The sequence below is a fragment of the Mercenaria mercenaria genome, chromosome 16 (assembly GCF_021730395.1).
Source record: "Mercenaria mercenaria strain notata chromosome 16, MADL_Memer_1, whole genome shotgun sequence".
NCBI lineage: Eukaryota > Metazoa > Mollusca > Bivalvia > Venerida > Veneridae > Mercenaria > Mercenaria mercenaria.
This window is the reverse complement of record NC_069376.1, coordinates 35,507,069-35,524,542: the sequence shown is the minus strand read 5'-3', so window position 1 is coordinate 35,524,542 and position 17,474 is coordinate 35,507,069. Positions and strand designations below refer to the sequence as shown.

At 36.3% G+C, this 17,474-nt stretch overlaps 1 protein-coding gene across 1 annotated transcript in view; it reads right to left on the bottom strand.

The window, feature by feature from the left end:
• Positions 1-1,971: 1,971 nt before the first annotated feature.
• Positions 1,972-17,474, bottom strand: part of LOC123540300 (uncharacterized) — a 38,165-nt gene continuing 22,662 nt past the window's right edge. The window contains exons 6-13 of the mRNA XM_053526729.1: positions 16,615-16,665; positions 15,470-15,543; positions 14,752-14,871; positions 14,226-14,306; positions 13,177-13,318; positions 8,719-8,801; positions 6,806-6,902; positions 1,972-4,302 (exon numbers count right to left, since the gene is read on the bottom strand). Coding sequence (XP_053382704.1) covers positions 4,114-4,302; positions 6,806-6,902; positions 8,719-8,801; positions 13,177-13,318; positions 14,226-14,306; positions 14,752-14,871; positions 15,470-15,543; positions 16,615-16,665 — 837 coding nt within the window. The 3' untranslated portion in view covers positions 1,972-4,113. The remainder of the gene's footprint in view (positions 4,303-6,805; positions 6,903-8,718; positions 8,802-13,176; positions 13,319-14,225; positions 14,307-14,751; positions 14,872-15,469; positions 15,544-16,614; positions 16,666-17,474) is intronic.

Sequence of the window (17,474 nt, the reverse complement as noted above, 5' to 3'; positions counted from 1 at the left end):
TATGGATTTCCCAGTGGTCGAGAAGGTATGGAGCAGACAAAAATTAAAGCTATTTGGCTTCTGTGTGTGACCTTGAGGTTGGACCTTGCTGTCACTGCATGCTGTCTTGATAGGGTATATATGGAATGCTAGTTACTGTGAAATCAATAAATTTCATGGGGGACTAATTTTCGTGATTGAGTCAATCCATGAAATTTAACCCTAACGAACAAGTAAAATTCCCATTCATTTAATGTTCAAAAGTTGAAATCCACGAATTCATATCCACACAAAATTATCGTTTTGACCAAAACCATGAAATTTCATGCCCACAAAATTAAATGATTTTACAGTATATGAAAATCTTCCAAGCAATTTCGATTTCAAAGAGATGAAGCAGACAGGAAGTTACACTATTTGACAACTGATCTCCAAGTTGGACCTTTATCTTGGACCTAGTGGCATGATATGTTCGCTCTGAGCATCATCTTGGTGTGGTTTCTTGTAATTACTTGCCCAAAGTAGAAATTTATAAAAGGACAATATAGTTTGGCAGTAAATGTTCTGAGCAGGATTTTTTAATCCTTTGGAGTTGATTTTGTGGACTAACGGAAAAGCAAAATGCACATAAAAAAATGAGTCCCCCACAAATAACCATTTCAGTGTTGGTAATCAGTACTTAAGTAATATGACTTGGCTCAATTGTGCCATCAAACAGTGGTCTTTGTTGCTATATTTATTAACATAGGTACAATGTATTATAAGAAATTGAGAGCTGGCACCGTTGCAGTATGGATATTTTGATGATGTAAAGGAGTTTGTCTTGTCTGTGGGAGCTGGCACAATAATTGGAGCATGGATGTTTTGGTGGTGATCATTTAACCGGTTTTGTGAAATTACACCCAGATGTTTAGAGAGATATGAACAGGGCACACTCAAACCTTTACCCTCGAGCTGTGAACTCTACTTTGGGCCAGCTCAATTGGATCATGGATCAATTTCATGAGATGAACCTTTACCCTGCTAAATTTCGAAAATGGACTGGGCCATCCTTCAGTTTAAGCGGTTCCATTTATTATTTGAAGGGGTGTTCAATGAAAATTTACTGACTGAATAGCGAACAGTGCAGACCATGATCAGCCTGCACGGATGCGCTGGCTGATCTTGGTCTGCACTGGTCGCAAAAGGCAGAATCATTTGCCGCCAGCAGGCTAAAGGTTAAAATCAAGGTAATTGTAAAGAAGTACTATTAAAGCATAGGGGTGTAACAATATGCTAGTCTCACGATACAATACATATTGGGATACAGATGCAACGATACTGTACATATTGCAATACAAATCAAATACTCTAAGTAAGCATTCATGTGACAAAATGAAAAAAAAAAAAATCAATTTTCCTGCACTTGCAATTTTGCTTTAAAGTTAAAGAAACTGTTATAATTGACACATTTGTCTAGTAATATCTTTAACATTGATTGTATGAAAGTTTTCTACTTTTCACTAGATCATTTCTGTATCCTGGAACGGGTCCATCATACGATACGCGTATTGCCAGACTAATGTATCGTGATACAGTGCATTTCGATATATCCTTATACAGTTATTAAATCAAGAACTATCATATATTTTCGCTTATTAGATGCACACGCTTATAAGATGCACCCAGACATCGAACATGCAGTCTGGGGTTTCTTTTTCTTTCAATTTCCTTGTAGTACACTTTTTTAAGATGCGTCTTATTCTCTGAACTGGAAATATACGATATACATCGAAAGAATTACTTCAGTTTTTCAGGCTCATCTCTGAAAAGTTTAGCCCACTCAGCAGTGCCTCAGGGTGGATAAACTTTCCTCTGACATTTATTATTATTATTTATACATTTACCTTTTGGCTAACTATATTGTTCACATGTGGTTTGCCATCACATAGCTGAAGTTTGGTTTTAAACTAAACAAAGGCAAAATCCCTGAAACAAGCAAACAAACAAACATGTCTTTTTACATTTTATTAATATCTATAAAACAGCTGCCATTGTAGTTACAGAAATGCATTAAAAACAGAGTTTGACACCAGTTAGCAAACCTAAAGAATTACTGGTTTCTTTGAACAATTTCTAAACCAACCAATGGCAATACTGCATCATTAGACTGGATTGTTTATAACGTGGCAGCCTCAAACAAAGCTACATAAATTTAAAATAAAACCTTAAAGATAAAGCTAAAATTTACATGACCTCTGTAAGCATTTTTAAAAAGCATAATGGTAGGTAAAAATTAACAAGTGTACATAGATAATTGATAATAACACTTAAATGGATAATGCCAGACTTTTTGCAACTCTTTCATTAACCTCCAACCAAGTAATGAGCAATAATGACATGACTTTTTGCAACTCTTTCATTAACCTCCAACCAAGTAATTAGCAATACTGATCGACGTTTTGCAACTCTTTCATTAACCTTCAACTCGGTAATGAGCAATAATGCCCAACTTGCAACTCAAGTCTTCTATTAACCTTCAACCAAGTAATGAACAATAATGCTCGACTTTTTGCAACTCTTTCATCAGTCAGGGGTGTAACTGTTTCAAGTTATCACAGTTTATAACCCATTTGAGTTATTGCTTATACTTTCATAACTTGTTTCAGTTATCATAAAATATTACAAAGCCCTCCTGTGCCAATTCCTCATTTTGAATGAGACTAATGCAATTATTTCCTGAATCCTTGAACTTTTATCTTTCCAGCTATGCAGTAAATTTTTTTATGCAAGGCTGACAAGGTTTTACGCCAAAGTTTTAAAGCTATAAAACTCTTAACATCCCATTATGCTTATCAGATCGTGATCAGACTAAAAGCAAATTTGATGAACCACAGTTCGCTACTAATTTCACCTAAAAGGTCACTTTGTGAGAACAGCAAAAATACTTTTTTTGAATAACATACCTCAACTATATTTTATAACTAATACAGGTCATAGAAGGCTTGAAAAAGTAACTGAAATAGGTTACATAACTTAAAACAGTTACACCCCTGACTGTTCATTAACCTTCAACTCAGTAATGAACAATAATACTCGACTTTTTGTAACTCTTTCATTAACCTTCAACCAAGTAATGAGCAATAATGCTCGACTTTTTGCAACTCTTTCATTAACCTTCAACCAAGTAATGAGCAATAATGCTCAACTTTTTGCAACTCTTTCATTAACCTTCAACTCAGTAATGAACAATAATGCCCATCTCGCAACTCAAAGTCTTCTATTAACCTTCAACTCAGTAATGAACAATAATGCTCGACTTTTTGCAACTCTTTCATTAACCTTCAACTCAGTAATGAGCAATAATGCCCAACTTTTTGCAACTCTTTCATTAACCTTCAACTCAGTAATGAGCAATAATGCCCAACTTTTTGCAACTATTTCATTAACCTTCAACCAAGTAATGAGCAATAATGCCCAACTTTTTGCAACTCTAAGTGTTTCATTAACCTCCAATAAGGTAATGAGCAATACTAATAGTTACTTGAACACAGTCAGTTTGAAAATACAATCTTATCATCAGAACGATTTATGTAGCATCCTTTTGTCTATTGGACAAATTTCTAGGCAAAACTTTTCTTCTTAATGTATAATATGCAGCATTTTGTAAAATTTCAAAAGGGCCATAACTCCTAAACTATGTATGCTTGCATGACCCTAGTTCACTTCATTACTTATACTTGTCTGCAAGTCTGTGCTAAGTCCCCTGTAAATTGTATTAAAATGAAGTTATCTGGATAGACCATTCATATTGCACATAACACACATTTTCAAAGTTCAAGCCAGTTTCAATGAAAACTACTTGAGTTATCCAGACAAAGATTTCCTGGCAGTCCACGGGATGAGAAAGGTGCTGTAGTACGGTATTGCACTTCACCACAAGCATATTCTGCCGTCACACATTGTCCGATTGGTATTGCACTTCAAACCTGGCTAATTCTGTGGACACATATGTACAATTTCGTCCAATTCCAGTTAATTTCAAGGTAACTTCGCCATGGATAGGCCTAGTCTGCACACAACAGTTTTCTTTTTTTATTTTCATTATAATTACGTATTCCATCACCGTAAAAACCTTAAGCTTTTATCACAGTCTCAGCTAGCTTTAACATTCATTTTTTCGTTACTATTTTTAGATCTCCATAATTTAACTGCCTTTCTGATGGGTTCTACAATAGCGTCTGGTTTCTGGTACAATAAATGTCTATCCCCACCATTCACAACTAGATGCTGACTATGAGGATATGTTTTTGAAATTAAATTCTGTTCTGATTTAGCCCATGCCTGAAAAAAATGAAGAAAATTTGAAATTATATTTTTAGAACACTATATTACCTTGTCAACAGATAATATTTCAAGATCAGTGTGGGTAAAAAAACAACCTATGTTACAATATCACTTCTCGCATTTTCTTCTCAATAACTGACCACTTTATCAGTGATCTGGCTTACGACTAATATTTCTAGGTATTTAAATTAGAACTGATTTTGCAATGGGTAACCAATGAATTGTGGACATTAAATTTAAAATAAATTACATAATTTCCCCTTCTCACTAATAGATACACTTGTAAGGTAGACTGGCTCTCCAATAAACAATGACCCTTGTTTATTGGAGCCATACTATCATGGTCATTAGCCCCCAACTGTGCTGGTGAACACAAAAAACCCTTGGCCCACTGCCAAAATCTAGGCCTTTAAAACAGACGTACACTTATACATCATGTAATGAGCACTGTCTTTAATTGTATAACTTGTGCCCCCCACCACCCACTCCTGTCACTGCACATGGTTTCATGACTCTAGGTGAGAATTTTTAAAAATGTTTGCAACACAAACTTTTAAGAACTTTATGTGTATTTTTCACTAAGTGAAGGACCATAACTCTGGTCTAGCTGAATAAAATCCCAAAGAGAACACCAGGTGTACAATTTCACTTGCTATAAAATAATCATCTAATGTGTAATGACTCAATGACATGTCAAGTGCATTTTAAGATACATGTGACCAAAACTTTTATTTTTTGACTAAGTCAAAGGCCATATTTCTAGTCTTGCAAAGTGAAATAAAAATAATATTCCTACATGCTTTCATGACTTTTGATGAAATATTTTTAAGATCTATGCAACAAAAACTTTTAAGTACTTTATGTGTATTTTTCACAAAGTCTAGCACCATAACACCAGTCTGGTTGAGTGAAACCCAAACAGAACACCAGGTGCACAACTTCACATGCAATTTAACAAGCCCCTTATGTTTTATGACTAGAAGTCAAATACTTTTTGAGATACATCCAACACACACTTGTATACTATTTATGAATATTTTTTACAATCACGGGCCATAATTCTGGTATGATAACAAAATCCAAGGTGAACAACTTCACTTGCTGGATAATATTCCTGTAATGTTTCATGATACCCGGTCTAATATTATTTTGAGAAACATACAATACAAACATAGGTCTTTTTATTCATATTTTTGACTAAGTCAAGGGCCATAACTCTGGTCTGGATGTGTGACATCCAAATTAAAACCCCTGGTAATAACTCTGAATTTTGGAAGAAGTTAGTTTTCACTTTTTTTGAAGGACAGCGAAAAGGAAACATAATTCTAAACCCTAAAACAAGAGGGCCAAGATGGCCCTAGGTCGCTCACCTGAGAAACACACTATAACACAGCATATTAAACAGAGTAAACATGTTTGACCTAGTGATTTCATGGAAAAAAATATTCTGACCAATTATCATTAAAACTGGAGCAAAAATATTGTGTATAAGTACATATTTTCTTTGATTTGACCTAAAGACCTAGTTTTTGACTCCAGATGACCCATATTTAAACTTGACCTAGATTTCATCAAGGCTATCATTCTGACCAAATTTCATGAAGATCAGTTGAAAAATACAGCCTCTATCGCATACACAAGGTTTTTCTTTGATTTGACCTAGTGTCCTACTTTTTGACCCAAGATGACCCATTTTCAAATTTGGCCTAGATTTCATTAAGGTAATCATTTTGACCTAATTTCAGGAAGATCAATTGAAAAATACAGCCTCTATCTCATATACAAGCTTTCCCTTTGATTTTACCTAGTGACCTAGTTTTTGACCCCAGATGACCCATATTCAAATCTGACCTAGATTTCATCAAGGCAATCATTCTGACCAAAATTCATGAAGATTAATTGAAAAATACAGCCTCTATCGCATACACCAGGTTTTACTTTGATTTGACCTAGTGACCTAGTTTTTGACCCCAGATGACCCATTTTCAAATTCGGCCTAGATTTCATCAAGGTAATCATTCTGACCAAAATTCATGAAGATTAATTGAAAAATACAGCCTCTATCGCGTACACAAGGTTTTTCTTTTATTTGACCTAGTGACCTAGATTTTGATCCTAGATGACCCATATTTAAACTTGGCCTAGATTTCATCAAGGTAATCATTCTGACCAAAATTCATGAAGATTAATTGAAAAATACAGCCTATATCGCATACACAAGGTGTTTCTTTGATTTGACCTTATGACCTAGTTTTTGAACCCAGAATTTGGGCTAGATTTTATCAAGATAATCATTCTGACCAAATTTCATGAAGATCAGTTGAAAAATACAGCCTCTATCGCATACACAAGCTTAATGTTGACAGATGACAGACAGACGACAGACAGACGCCGGACATTGAGCGATCACAAAAACTCACCTGAGCAATAAAAAAAACCTTTTCAGCTTTCATTAACTAGAAAAGAATCAATGTTAAGAAATGAATAAATCATTTCATACCTTATTTAAAGGTCCTGGCATCTGTTCATCATAATAATTTCCTGTTATAACAGTCACTGTTATATTTTCTGCTATCTTTCTTATCATCTTTGCTGTTCTGTACAATAAGAATTACATACAAGTTTTAAAACAGCTTTTTATAGTTGACAGTAGAAAGGAAACAGATGAGGTTTTGTTTGTTTTGGGTTTACCCTTAGCCCGCTAAATTTCTGAAATGGACTGGTCCATCATTCAATCTGGGCAATATCATATTCCAAGGGGTGTTCAATAAAAATTTACTGACTGAACAGCGAACAGTGCAGACCATGATCAGCCTGCACAGATGTGCAGGCTGATCATGGTCTGCACTGGTTGCCTAGGCAGAATCACTTGCTGCTAGCAGGCTAAATGTTAAAGCTGTTTTTCAACAGTATTTCAGTTATATAACATCGGGCAGTTAACCTACCCAGTGTTCCTGAATTCTGTTCCAGTACAAACCTGTTCTCCTTAAGTAACTGCCATCTTCCCCACATGAATCAGAGGTGCAGGAAGAATGATTTCAAACAAAATGTCTTTTTATGTAATCGTCACAGACAATATACCCCCTGCCCACATGATTCCTAGACCTGCATTCTCCCTATTGAGCTTAAAGGGCTGAGATTGGTCAGGTGGGAAGGCAGAATAATTAATTTTTTAAAGGAAATAATGAACAGTAACAATGCATCATCCATGTAAAAACACGAAATAAACATGTTTGTATGGTTAAATACTATTTTGTGTTTGATTCAAAATAGCGCACACTTAATGTTTAACTAGCCATAGTATGAAATTGAATTTTTTAACTAAAAATAACAAATAACTATTACTACATGGCAATAAGTGTCAAGGCAGCTCTACATGCATGCTATGTTTTCATACTCAGCCAAGCTAAATAAAGTTTGATTAAGATTTTCTACATTTAAAATTAATGTCTAATGGCAAAAATACCCTAGTGAAATATGTACACAATTTATCTTGAAAGTTACTTTCAAACTTCTTTCTCTTAATTGCAGATAATTGCTGACTGTTAACCTGTATTGAAACTTTGAATTTCCATGCAATAACAAGTTATTAAGCATTCACAAGTTCTCCGCATTAAACACAGGTGGCGGATGCCATGTTTTCTGGTTAATCCAGAGAATATACTATATAAGACTGACCTATTTAGCTCTCCCAACCATGTAAGCAACCATGAAACACTGTGAAACCATTAAATCTCATGGGGAACTGATTTTCATGGATTGGTCAATCCAAGTAATTAATCCAAATGTACAAACAAAACTCCCATTCATTTAATGTTAACAAGAGCTGTCAGTGGACAGTGCGCTCGACTATTCTCAGTGCTTGATAGTATAATATAAGCAGTGAGTAAAACATTTATTCCAAATCGAAAAGGGGCCATAATTCAGTCAAAATGCTTGTTAGAGTTGCCTCCTTTTTACAGACTGGGGTCATGATGGTAAACAAGTATGCAAAATATGAAAGCAATATCTCAATGAACTTTGAAAATATTTGGGGTGGTACACAAACTTTAACATTTATTCCAAGTCGAAAAGAGGCCATAATTCAGTCAAAATGCTTGATAGAGTTGCCTCCTCCTTTTTACAGACTGGGGTCATGATGGTAAACAAGTATGCAAAATATGAAAGCAATATCTCAATGGAGTTTGAAAATATTTGGGGTGGTAAGCAAACTTTAACATTTGTGTGACGCTAACGCTCACGCCGACGCCGGGGCGAGTAGGATAGCTCCCCTATTCTTCGAATAGTCAAGCTAAAAAGGTTGAAATCCATGAGATAATATCCCTATGAAATAGCAGTTTTCCCCTATAAAATTGAAATATTTTACATTATATTATTTCTAAAGGACTGTGTAGTATTAACAATTGCTCTTACCTAAATTGTGAAAATGTCTCGTTCACAAAATAGTGTTCATCAACAACAGAACTCAAATGTCTAGGATAACACATCAAATATTTCTGAAAATGAAACAAAACATTAAATAAACTCAGGGTCTCCAAAATTAAAAACAGAAGAAACAAGAGGACCATGATGGTCCTGAATCACTCACCTGTCCCCACATGACCCAGTTTTGAACTGAGTATAATGTCGTTTTTTCTATTATATGACATAGTGACCAAGTTTTGAACCTGGCCTAGATATCATCAAGATAAAAATTCTGACCAATTTTCATGAAGATCCATTGAAAAAATAGGGCCTCAAGAGAGGTCAAAAGGTTTTTCCATTTTTAGACCTACTGACCTAGTTTTTGATCGCAGTTGACCCAGTTTTGAACTTGACCTAGATATCATCAAGATGAACATTCAGACCAACTTTCATACAGATCCCATGAAAAATATGGCCTCTAGAGAGGTCACAAGGTTTTTCTATTTTTAGACCTACTGATCTAGTTTTGGACCGCACATGACCCAGTTTTGAACTTGAACTAGATATCATCAAGGTAAACATTTTGACCAATTGTCATGAAGATCTCATGAAAATTATGGCCTCTAGAGAGGTCACAAGGTTTTTCTATTTTTAGACCTACTGACCTAGTTTTTAAACGCACATGACCCAGTTTCGATCTTGACCTAGATATCATCAAGGTGAACATTCTGACCAATTTTCATGAAGATCCATTGAGAAATATGGCCTCTAGAGAGGTCACAAGGGTTTTCTATTTTTAGACCTACTGACCTAGTTTTTAACCGCACGTGACCCAGTTTCAAACTTTACCTAGATATCATCAAGGTAAACATTTTGACCAATTGTCATGAAGATCTCATGAAAATTATGGCCTCTAGAGAGGTCACAAGGTTTTTCTATTTTTAGACCTACTGACGTAGTTTTTAACCGCACATGACCCAGTTTCGATCTTGACCTAGATATCAACAAGGTTAACATTCTGACCAATTTTAATAAAGATCCCATGAAAAATGTGACCTCTATAGTGGTCACAAGCAAAAGTTCACGCACGGATGCACTGACGATGGACGCTGCGCAATCACAAAAGCTCACCTTTGTGACAGGTGAGCTAAAAAACAAGAGGACCATGATGGTCCTGAATCGCTCACCTATACCCACATGACCCAGTGTTGAACTGAGTATGACGTCGTTATTTCTATTATTTGACAAAGTGACCTAGTTTTTCAGCACATGTGACATAGATATCATCAAGATAAAAAATTCTGACCAATTTTCATGAAGATCCATTGAGAAATATGGCCTCTAGAGAGGTCACAAGGGTTTTCTATTTTTAGACCTACTGACCTAGTTTTTAACCGCACGTGACCCAGTTTCAAACTTTACCTAGATATCATCAAGGTAAACATTTTGACCAATTGTCATGAAGATCTCATGAAAATTATGGCCTCTAGAGAGGTCACAAGGTTTTTCTATTTTTAGACCTACTGACGTAGTTTTTAACCGCACATGACCCAGTTTCGATCTTGACCTAGATATCAACAAGGTTAACATTCTGACCAATTTTAATAAAGATCCCATGAAAAATGTGACCTCTATAGTGGTCACAAGCAAAAGTTCACGCACGGATGCACTGACGATGGACGCTGCGCAATCACAAAAGCTCACCTTTGTGACAGGTGAGCTAAAAAACAAGAGGACCATGATGGTCCTGAATCGCTCACCTATACCCACATGACCCAGTGTTGAACTGAGTATGACGTCGTTATTTCTATTATTTGACAAAGTGACCTAGTTTTTCAGCACATGTGACATAGATATCATCAAGATAAAAAATTCTGACCAATTTTCATGAAGATCCATTGAAAAATATGGCCTCTAGAGAGGTCACAAGGTTTTTCTATTATTTGACCTAATGACCTAGTTTTTGAAGGCACGTGACCCACTTTTAAACTTGACCTATATATCATCAAGGTGAACATTCTCACCAATTTTCATGAAGATCTCCTGAAAAATATGGCCTCTAGAGAGGTCACAAGGTTTTGCTATTTTTCGACCTACTGACCTAGTTTTTGATGGCACATGACCCAGTTAAGAACCTGACCTAGACATCATCAAGCTGAACAGTCTCACCAATTTTCATGAAGATCCATAGAGAAATATGGCCTCTAGAGAGGTCACAAGGTTTTTCTATTTTTAGACATACTGATCTAGTTTTTGACCCCACGCGACCCAGTTTCAAACCTGACCTAGATATCATCAAGATGAACCTTCTGACCAATATTCATGAAGATCTCATGAAAAATATGGCCTCTAGAGAGGTCACAAGGTTTTTCTATTTTTAGATCTACTGACCTAGTTTTTAACCCCACGTGACCCAGTTTCGAACTTGATCTAGATATCATCAAGGTTAACATTCTGACCAATTTTCATGAAGATCCATTGAAAAATATGGCCTCTAGAGAGGTCACAAGGTTTTTCTATTTTTAGACCTACTGACCTAGTTTTTGACCGCACGTGACCAAGTTTCGAACTTGACCTAGATATCATCAAGGTGAACATTCTGACCAATTTTCATGAAGATCCATTGAGAAATATGGCCTCTAGAGAGGTCACAAGGTTTTTCTATTTTTAGACCTACTGACCTAGTTTTTGATCCCACATGACCCAGTATCGAACTTGACCTAGATATCATCAAGGTGAACATTCTGACCAATATTCATGAAGATCTCATGAAAAATATGGCCTCTAGAGAGGTCACAAGGTTTTTCTATTTTTAGATCTACTGACCTAGTTTTTACCCCCACGTGACCCAGTTTCGAACTTGACCTAGATATCATCAAGCTGAACATTCTGACCAATTTTCATGAAGATCCATTGAGAAATATGGCCTCTAGAGAGGTCAAAAGGTTTTTCTATTTTTAGACCTAATGACCTAGTTTTTGACCCCACGTGACCCAGTTTCAAACTTGACCTAGATATCATCAAGGTGAACATTCTGACCAATATTCATGAAGATCTCATGAAAAATATGGCCTCTAGAGAGGTCACAAGGTTTTTCTATTTTTAGACCTACTGACCTAGTTTTAGACCCCACGTGACCAAGTTTCGAACTTGACCTAGATATCATCAAGGTGAAAATTCTGACCAATATTCATGAAGATCTCATGAAAAATATGGCCTCTAGAGAAGTCACAAGGTTTTTCTATTTCTAGACCTACTGACCTAGTTTTTGACCCCACGTGACCCAGTTTCGAACTTGACCTAGATATCATCAAGGTGAACATTCTGACCAATTTTCATGAAGATCTTGTGAAATATATGGCCTCTAGAGAGGTCACAAGGTTTTTCTATTTTTAGACCTACTGACCTAGTTTTTGATGGCACGTGACCCAGTTTCGAACTTGACCTAGATATCATCAAGGTGAACATTCTGACCAATTTTCATAAAGATCCCATGAAAAATGTGACCTCTAGAGTGGTCACAAGCAAAAGTTTACGGACGGACGGACGCACGCACGCACGGACGGACGCACAACGGACGCCGCGCGATCACAAAAGCTCACCTTGTCACTTTGTGACAGGTGAGCTAAAAAGAAATCTCTTATATTTGCTTGCGAAACTTAAATGAAAACTGGTCCCGGTCTTCGGAAGCATTTCTAAAATTCAGGACTTTTCTGCATACTGTAAAAGCAGAAATGTTCGCGAGGGTTTAATTTTCGCTATATTTGTGAGGCCATACATCTCGCAAAAATTAATTCTCGCGTAAATATTCATCATTAGTATAATTCAAATTCAAGTATGATACCATTTCAACAATTTTGCGAATATTAAACCTTGCTAACATACTCAAAATTTGAAATTTGCAAAATTCTGACCCAGCGAAAATATATGCTTTTAAAGTATTTTAACAGCTTTCAATGTTAAGCATATCTTACAATTCTAGGGGCGAATGGGAAAGAAAGCCAAGTGCATATGGAGTAAAAGCACACTGAGATTATATAGCATTTGAAAGAGTAACTACCTCCTAACTGAAAGTCTTGTGCTTTTATTATTTCAGCTTATCACGTTTGACGTCGCGAAATGAAATAAAGCCATTACATAAATTTGATAATACACTAGCGTAATAAAGCTTTGACATTGACGTCGTTTATATTATAGGAGATGTTGCTCAAATTTACTTGTTAAGGAAGAAATTTTGATGTTTCATCAGGAAAAGCTTACATGTGATGAAAAGAATATTACATTGTGTCTTTCTACACTGAATTTATTAAACTTGTTGAATAAAATTGATAAAATGCTCGACAGAGCCTCGCATTTTATAATTTTATCTAACACGTTTAATAAATTCAATGTGAAGACACTCATGTAATATCTTTTATTAACTGCCTAGACTGTGAATGTAATAAAGGAAACAAACTCCATAGCTACCTGTCTTTGAACAGTTTGTTCTGATATTTCAGCTGCCATGTACATCGGATGTTGAAGGTATCCTAACATGATGGACAGTCTAGTTATTCCCAGGGCTGCTCCTAACTGTATTGTTTGAAATGATGGTGCCATGTGACCAAACCTGAAAGATATTATTCATCTTAAATGTTGGTTTTATATATATGACACCAAAGCCATGATTCCCACTCTGAAACAAAACATATGGTTTTCACAGTTTTTGTATGCCTGTATGCTTTGTTCAGTTGTAGGTGACACCAACACAGTTTAAGTCACTTTAACCCTTACTCTGCTAAATATCTATAATTAACTTGTCCATCTTTCAATTTGGACAGTACCATTAACTTTTAAAAGGGGTGTATACCAAAAAGATACTGACTGAATGGAAAACAGTGCAGATCATGATCAGACTGCATGGACATGCAGGCTGATCATGATCTTCAATGGCTGCAAAGGCAGTCTCAATCATGTCCAGCACGGTAAGGGTTGACAGTAGAGGGAACACATGGTGATCTACCCGACATTAATTCAGGCAAAGGACTGGCGGGCTTCTGGATAAAACCACCAACTGCTGGCATGTCCATTAAATATCTTCCCTATATGAAACAAATTTAAATTCCAAGAAGGGTTTCAAACCTACAGCTGTGAAGGTGAAGTGATTCAAAGCCACCTTAACCACTCAGACACTGAGGCTCTCACAAGGAAGAGGTTCCATCTCTTAGAGAAAAACAGAATTGGCATTCTTCTAAGATGTTTTAGTGTATTCCCAAAAGCAAAAAGGGTTACATTTTGTAAAGAAACTATGTAAGCAATTGAACTGTTTTTATTTCAATCCTTATGGAAGAGTTATCAGTTATCAGTTAATTGCGACTTAAGACATTACATAACTGAAATACATGGTGTACGACCATTTTCCTTTTATTTTCCATTTAATTATCCCTCCAAACTATGGATAACTCAAGTATTTTGCTAATTACTTTGTTGTTGCTAATTACTTTGCGAACTAAATAAACAAGAGAAACAAACATTACCAGTTGTGTAGCCAAATTCCTTTATCTTGTTGGAACAGATCCTCAGAGAGCGGGTTGATCAAAATCAGTCCCATTACTTCACTGTAATACATAACCATGCAGGTGTTCATACAAATACATATACACAGAATCAAATATGCACAAATTTGCAAGAAATACCTAAAAGTTTAAGTATTACTAAAGAAAATGACACATAAAACTCAATGAACATATGAGCCGTGCCATGAGAAAACCAACATAGTGGGTTTGCGACCAGCATGGATCCAGACCAGCCTGCGCATCTGCGCAGTCTGGTCTGGATCAATGCTGTTCGCTTTCAAAGCCTACTGCAATTAGAGAAACTGTTTGCGAACAGCATGGGTCCTGACCAGACTGCGCGGATGCGCAGGCTAGTCTTGATCCATGCTGGTCACAAACCCACAATGTTGGTTTTCTCATGGCACGGCTCATATCAAAATTATGGTGTTATTAGTGTGTTAAACATAATATACAGTATGTGTAAGAAATATGATAAACTATAATTTACCTTTCGAACATGTGAGCATAAAACTGCGCAACAAGAGCACCAAGTTCTGCTCCAACCAACAAGAAAGGTTTCGGCTGGTCACTGCTTCTAGAAATCAACTGATGTAAATCTTCAACCATCCTACAAGAAATGAACATTTTTTATAGATCTATATAAAGGGGGGACAAACAATGATAAAACAATATGATATTTGATAATAATTTTTTTCAACCAATGTATTATAACTAGTGCCTGACTGTTCATTTATCAGTATTCCTGAATTTGTGAATATTCTACCTTCTTCTCCACAAGAACCTGACAACTTCACTGCATGAAACATAGAGGAAAAATGATTGACATAAAGTCATCCATGGTTTTGTCACAATATAGGACTTGAATATTAAAATGGGGTGAAAGGTGTGTAGGTGGCCAGGTAGTTCAATCAGTAGAGCATTAGAACAGTATTCAGAGGTCCCGTGTTCGAGATTCGCGGTCTAGCTGCACAGTTTTCTCATCCTGTCACAATTAAATCTTCTTGCTAACCCTGCCAGTAAATTGATCTCATGTTTTAAGACTTTCCCCCTTTAATCCCAGGCATATCAAGGATCTACTTAAGTGCCTAATTTAACATCTGTGCTCAGAAACAACCAATAAGATATTCGACTGGTCTTAAAACTCAAGACATTTCTCCTTGGATCGAGGTATATCAAGGCTCTACCAAGTGTCCAGTCTAACTAACCTTTCTGCGGTAAATGGAAACCATTTGTTTCTGTAGTTCATGTTACTGTCAGTGCCATCAACCTCTGTTGTGTTCTGGAAATAAGCATAGCATATTTACCTACACAAAGACAGTCCTTAATAGTTTAAGCCCTTTCCCCTCCATCCTATCAGTAACTTATTTTTTTTTGTTACAGACATAACATCTAATGTTTAAATACTTTTGTAAGCTGGTTAAGCTGCATGTTGCAAAGTAAATCAGTAATAGTAAACGTCAATCCCTGTAACATTCAACAGAGATCTGGTTTCATTCCTATGTATGGACTACACCTTTATCAAGACTTGAATCACAAATAATAGTTGCTTACAACGATACTGTTATCAGATCAAAATGCATTATCAAATAATTTGTTCCTCAGACATTAAGATTAATAACATTTTTGTTACTATATTAAAACATAAAGAGCCCAACTTTTGAATAAATTTTCTTGTTTTGATGAAGAAACTGCTCCAATAATGTCATTATTGGAGCAGTTTCTCCCGTCAAAAAGAGAAGTGATATGATTTAATTTTGTGGGCATGAAATTTCTATGTTTTGGCAAAAATGGTTATTTTGTTGGGGCAAGGATTTGTGCATTTCAAATCTCCATGTTAAAATGAATGAGAAAGTTATTTGTTCATTTGGATTTCATTTCGTAAACTGAATCAACCATGACTATTTGATAAATGACATTGTGTCTGAAATCATTAGTCCTCCACCTCTGATAATTCATGTGGGGAAGTTGGCAGTTACTTGCGGAGAACAGGTTTGTACTGGTACAGAACCCAGGAACACTGGTTAGGTTAACTGCCCGCCGTTACATGACTGAAATACTGTTGAAAAACGGCGTTAAACCCAAAACAAACAACCAAAATGAATCAACCATGAAATCCACGACAATTAGTCCCTCACAAATATTAACCTTTAGCGGCAGCTGGCGGCAAGTGATTCTGCCTTTGTGACCAGTGCAGACCAAGATCAGCCTGCACGGTCTGCACTGTTCGCTATTCAGTCAGTAAATTTGCAGTGAACACCCCTTTGAATAATTAGTGGTACTGCCCAAACTGAATGATGCCCTACGTTGGTGAGTATTATTAGATAAACTTGGGACGCCTAATTAAGATTACCTGGTAAGGCCTGTCACTGAATCCTAGACCAGCTCTGTCATAAGTACATACCTGGAAACAAAACAGTAGGTGTTCACACCTAGCAAATGTAAAACATGCCACAAGTATGAGGGAACATTTAACTAAACAGTTTTGCCCTATTTTAAGGTTGTAGGATCTACAGAATTTCAATCAGTTTACAACTTTATAGTCCAATCATTTACTATATAGATTTCCCAAATTATGTGGTAAGGCATACATAACATGTAGAACAAATGAGGAGAATATTATAAACATGCTGTAACTTAAGTCAAGGTGACTAAATATACAGAACTGACAAATCTCTTTGACATGTCTGAAGTCACATGGGTAGGGTTGAACATGCAACAATGTTCTAAATTTATATTGTGGATTATGAAGCCAAGAGTCCCTCTAGGAATTATTTCATGTATCGACCATCACTTGGGTAGAACCACTCATCTTATTTCAGGTACCAAGTGTCACCTGGGTGGAAGCACTTATATCAGGAATCAACTGTCACCTGGGTGGAGGCACTTATTTTTGGTACCCTGTAACCTGGGTAGAACCACTTATTTCAGGTACCAACTGTCACCTGGGTGGAAGCACTTATATCAGGAATCAACTGTCACCTGGGTGGAGGCACTTATTTTTGGTATCCTGTAACCTGGGTAGAACCACTTATTTCAGGTACCAACTGTCACCTGGGTGGAACCACTTATGTCAGGAATCAACTGTCACCTGGTCAGAACCACTTACCTCATTTAAGGAATCAACTGTCATATGGATAGAGCCACTTATTTTAGGTATCCGCTGTAACCTGGGTAGAACCACTTATCTTATGTCAGGAATTGACAGTCAAC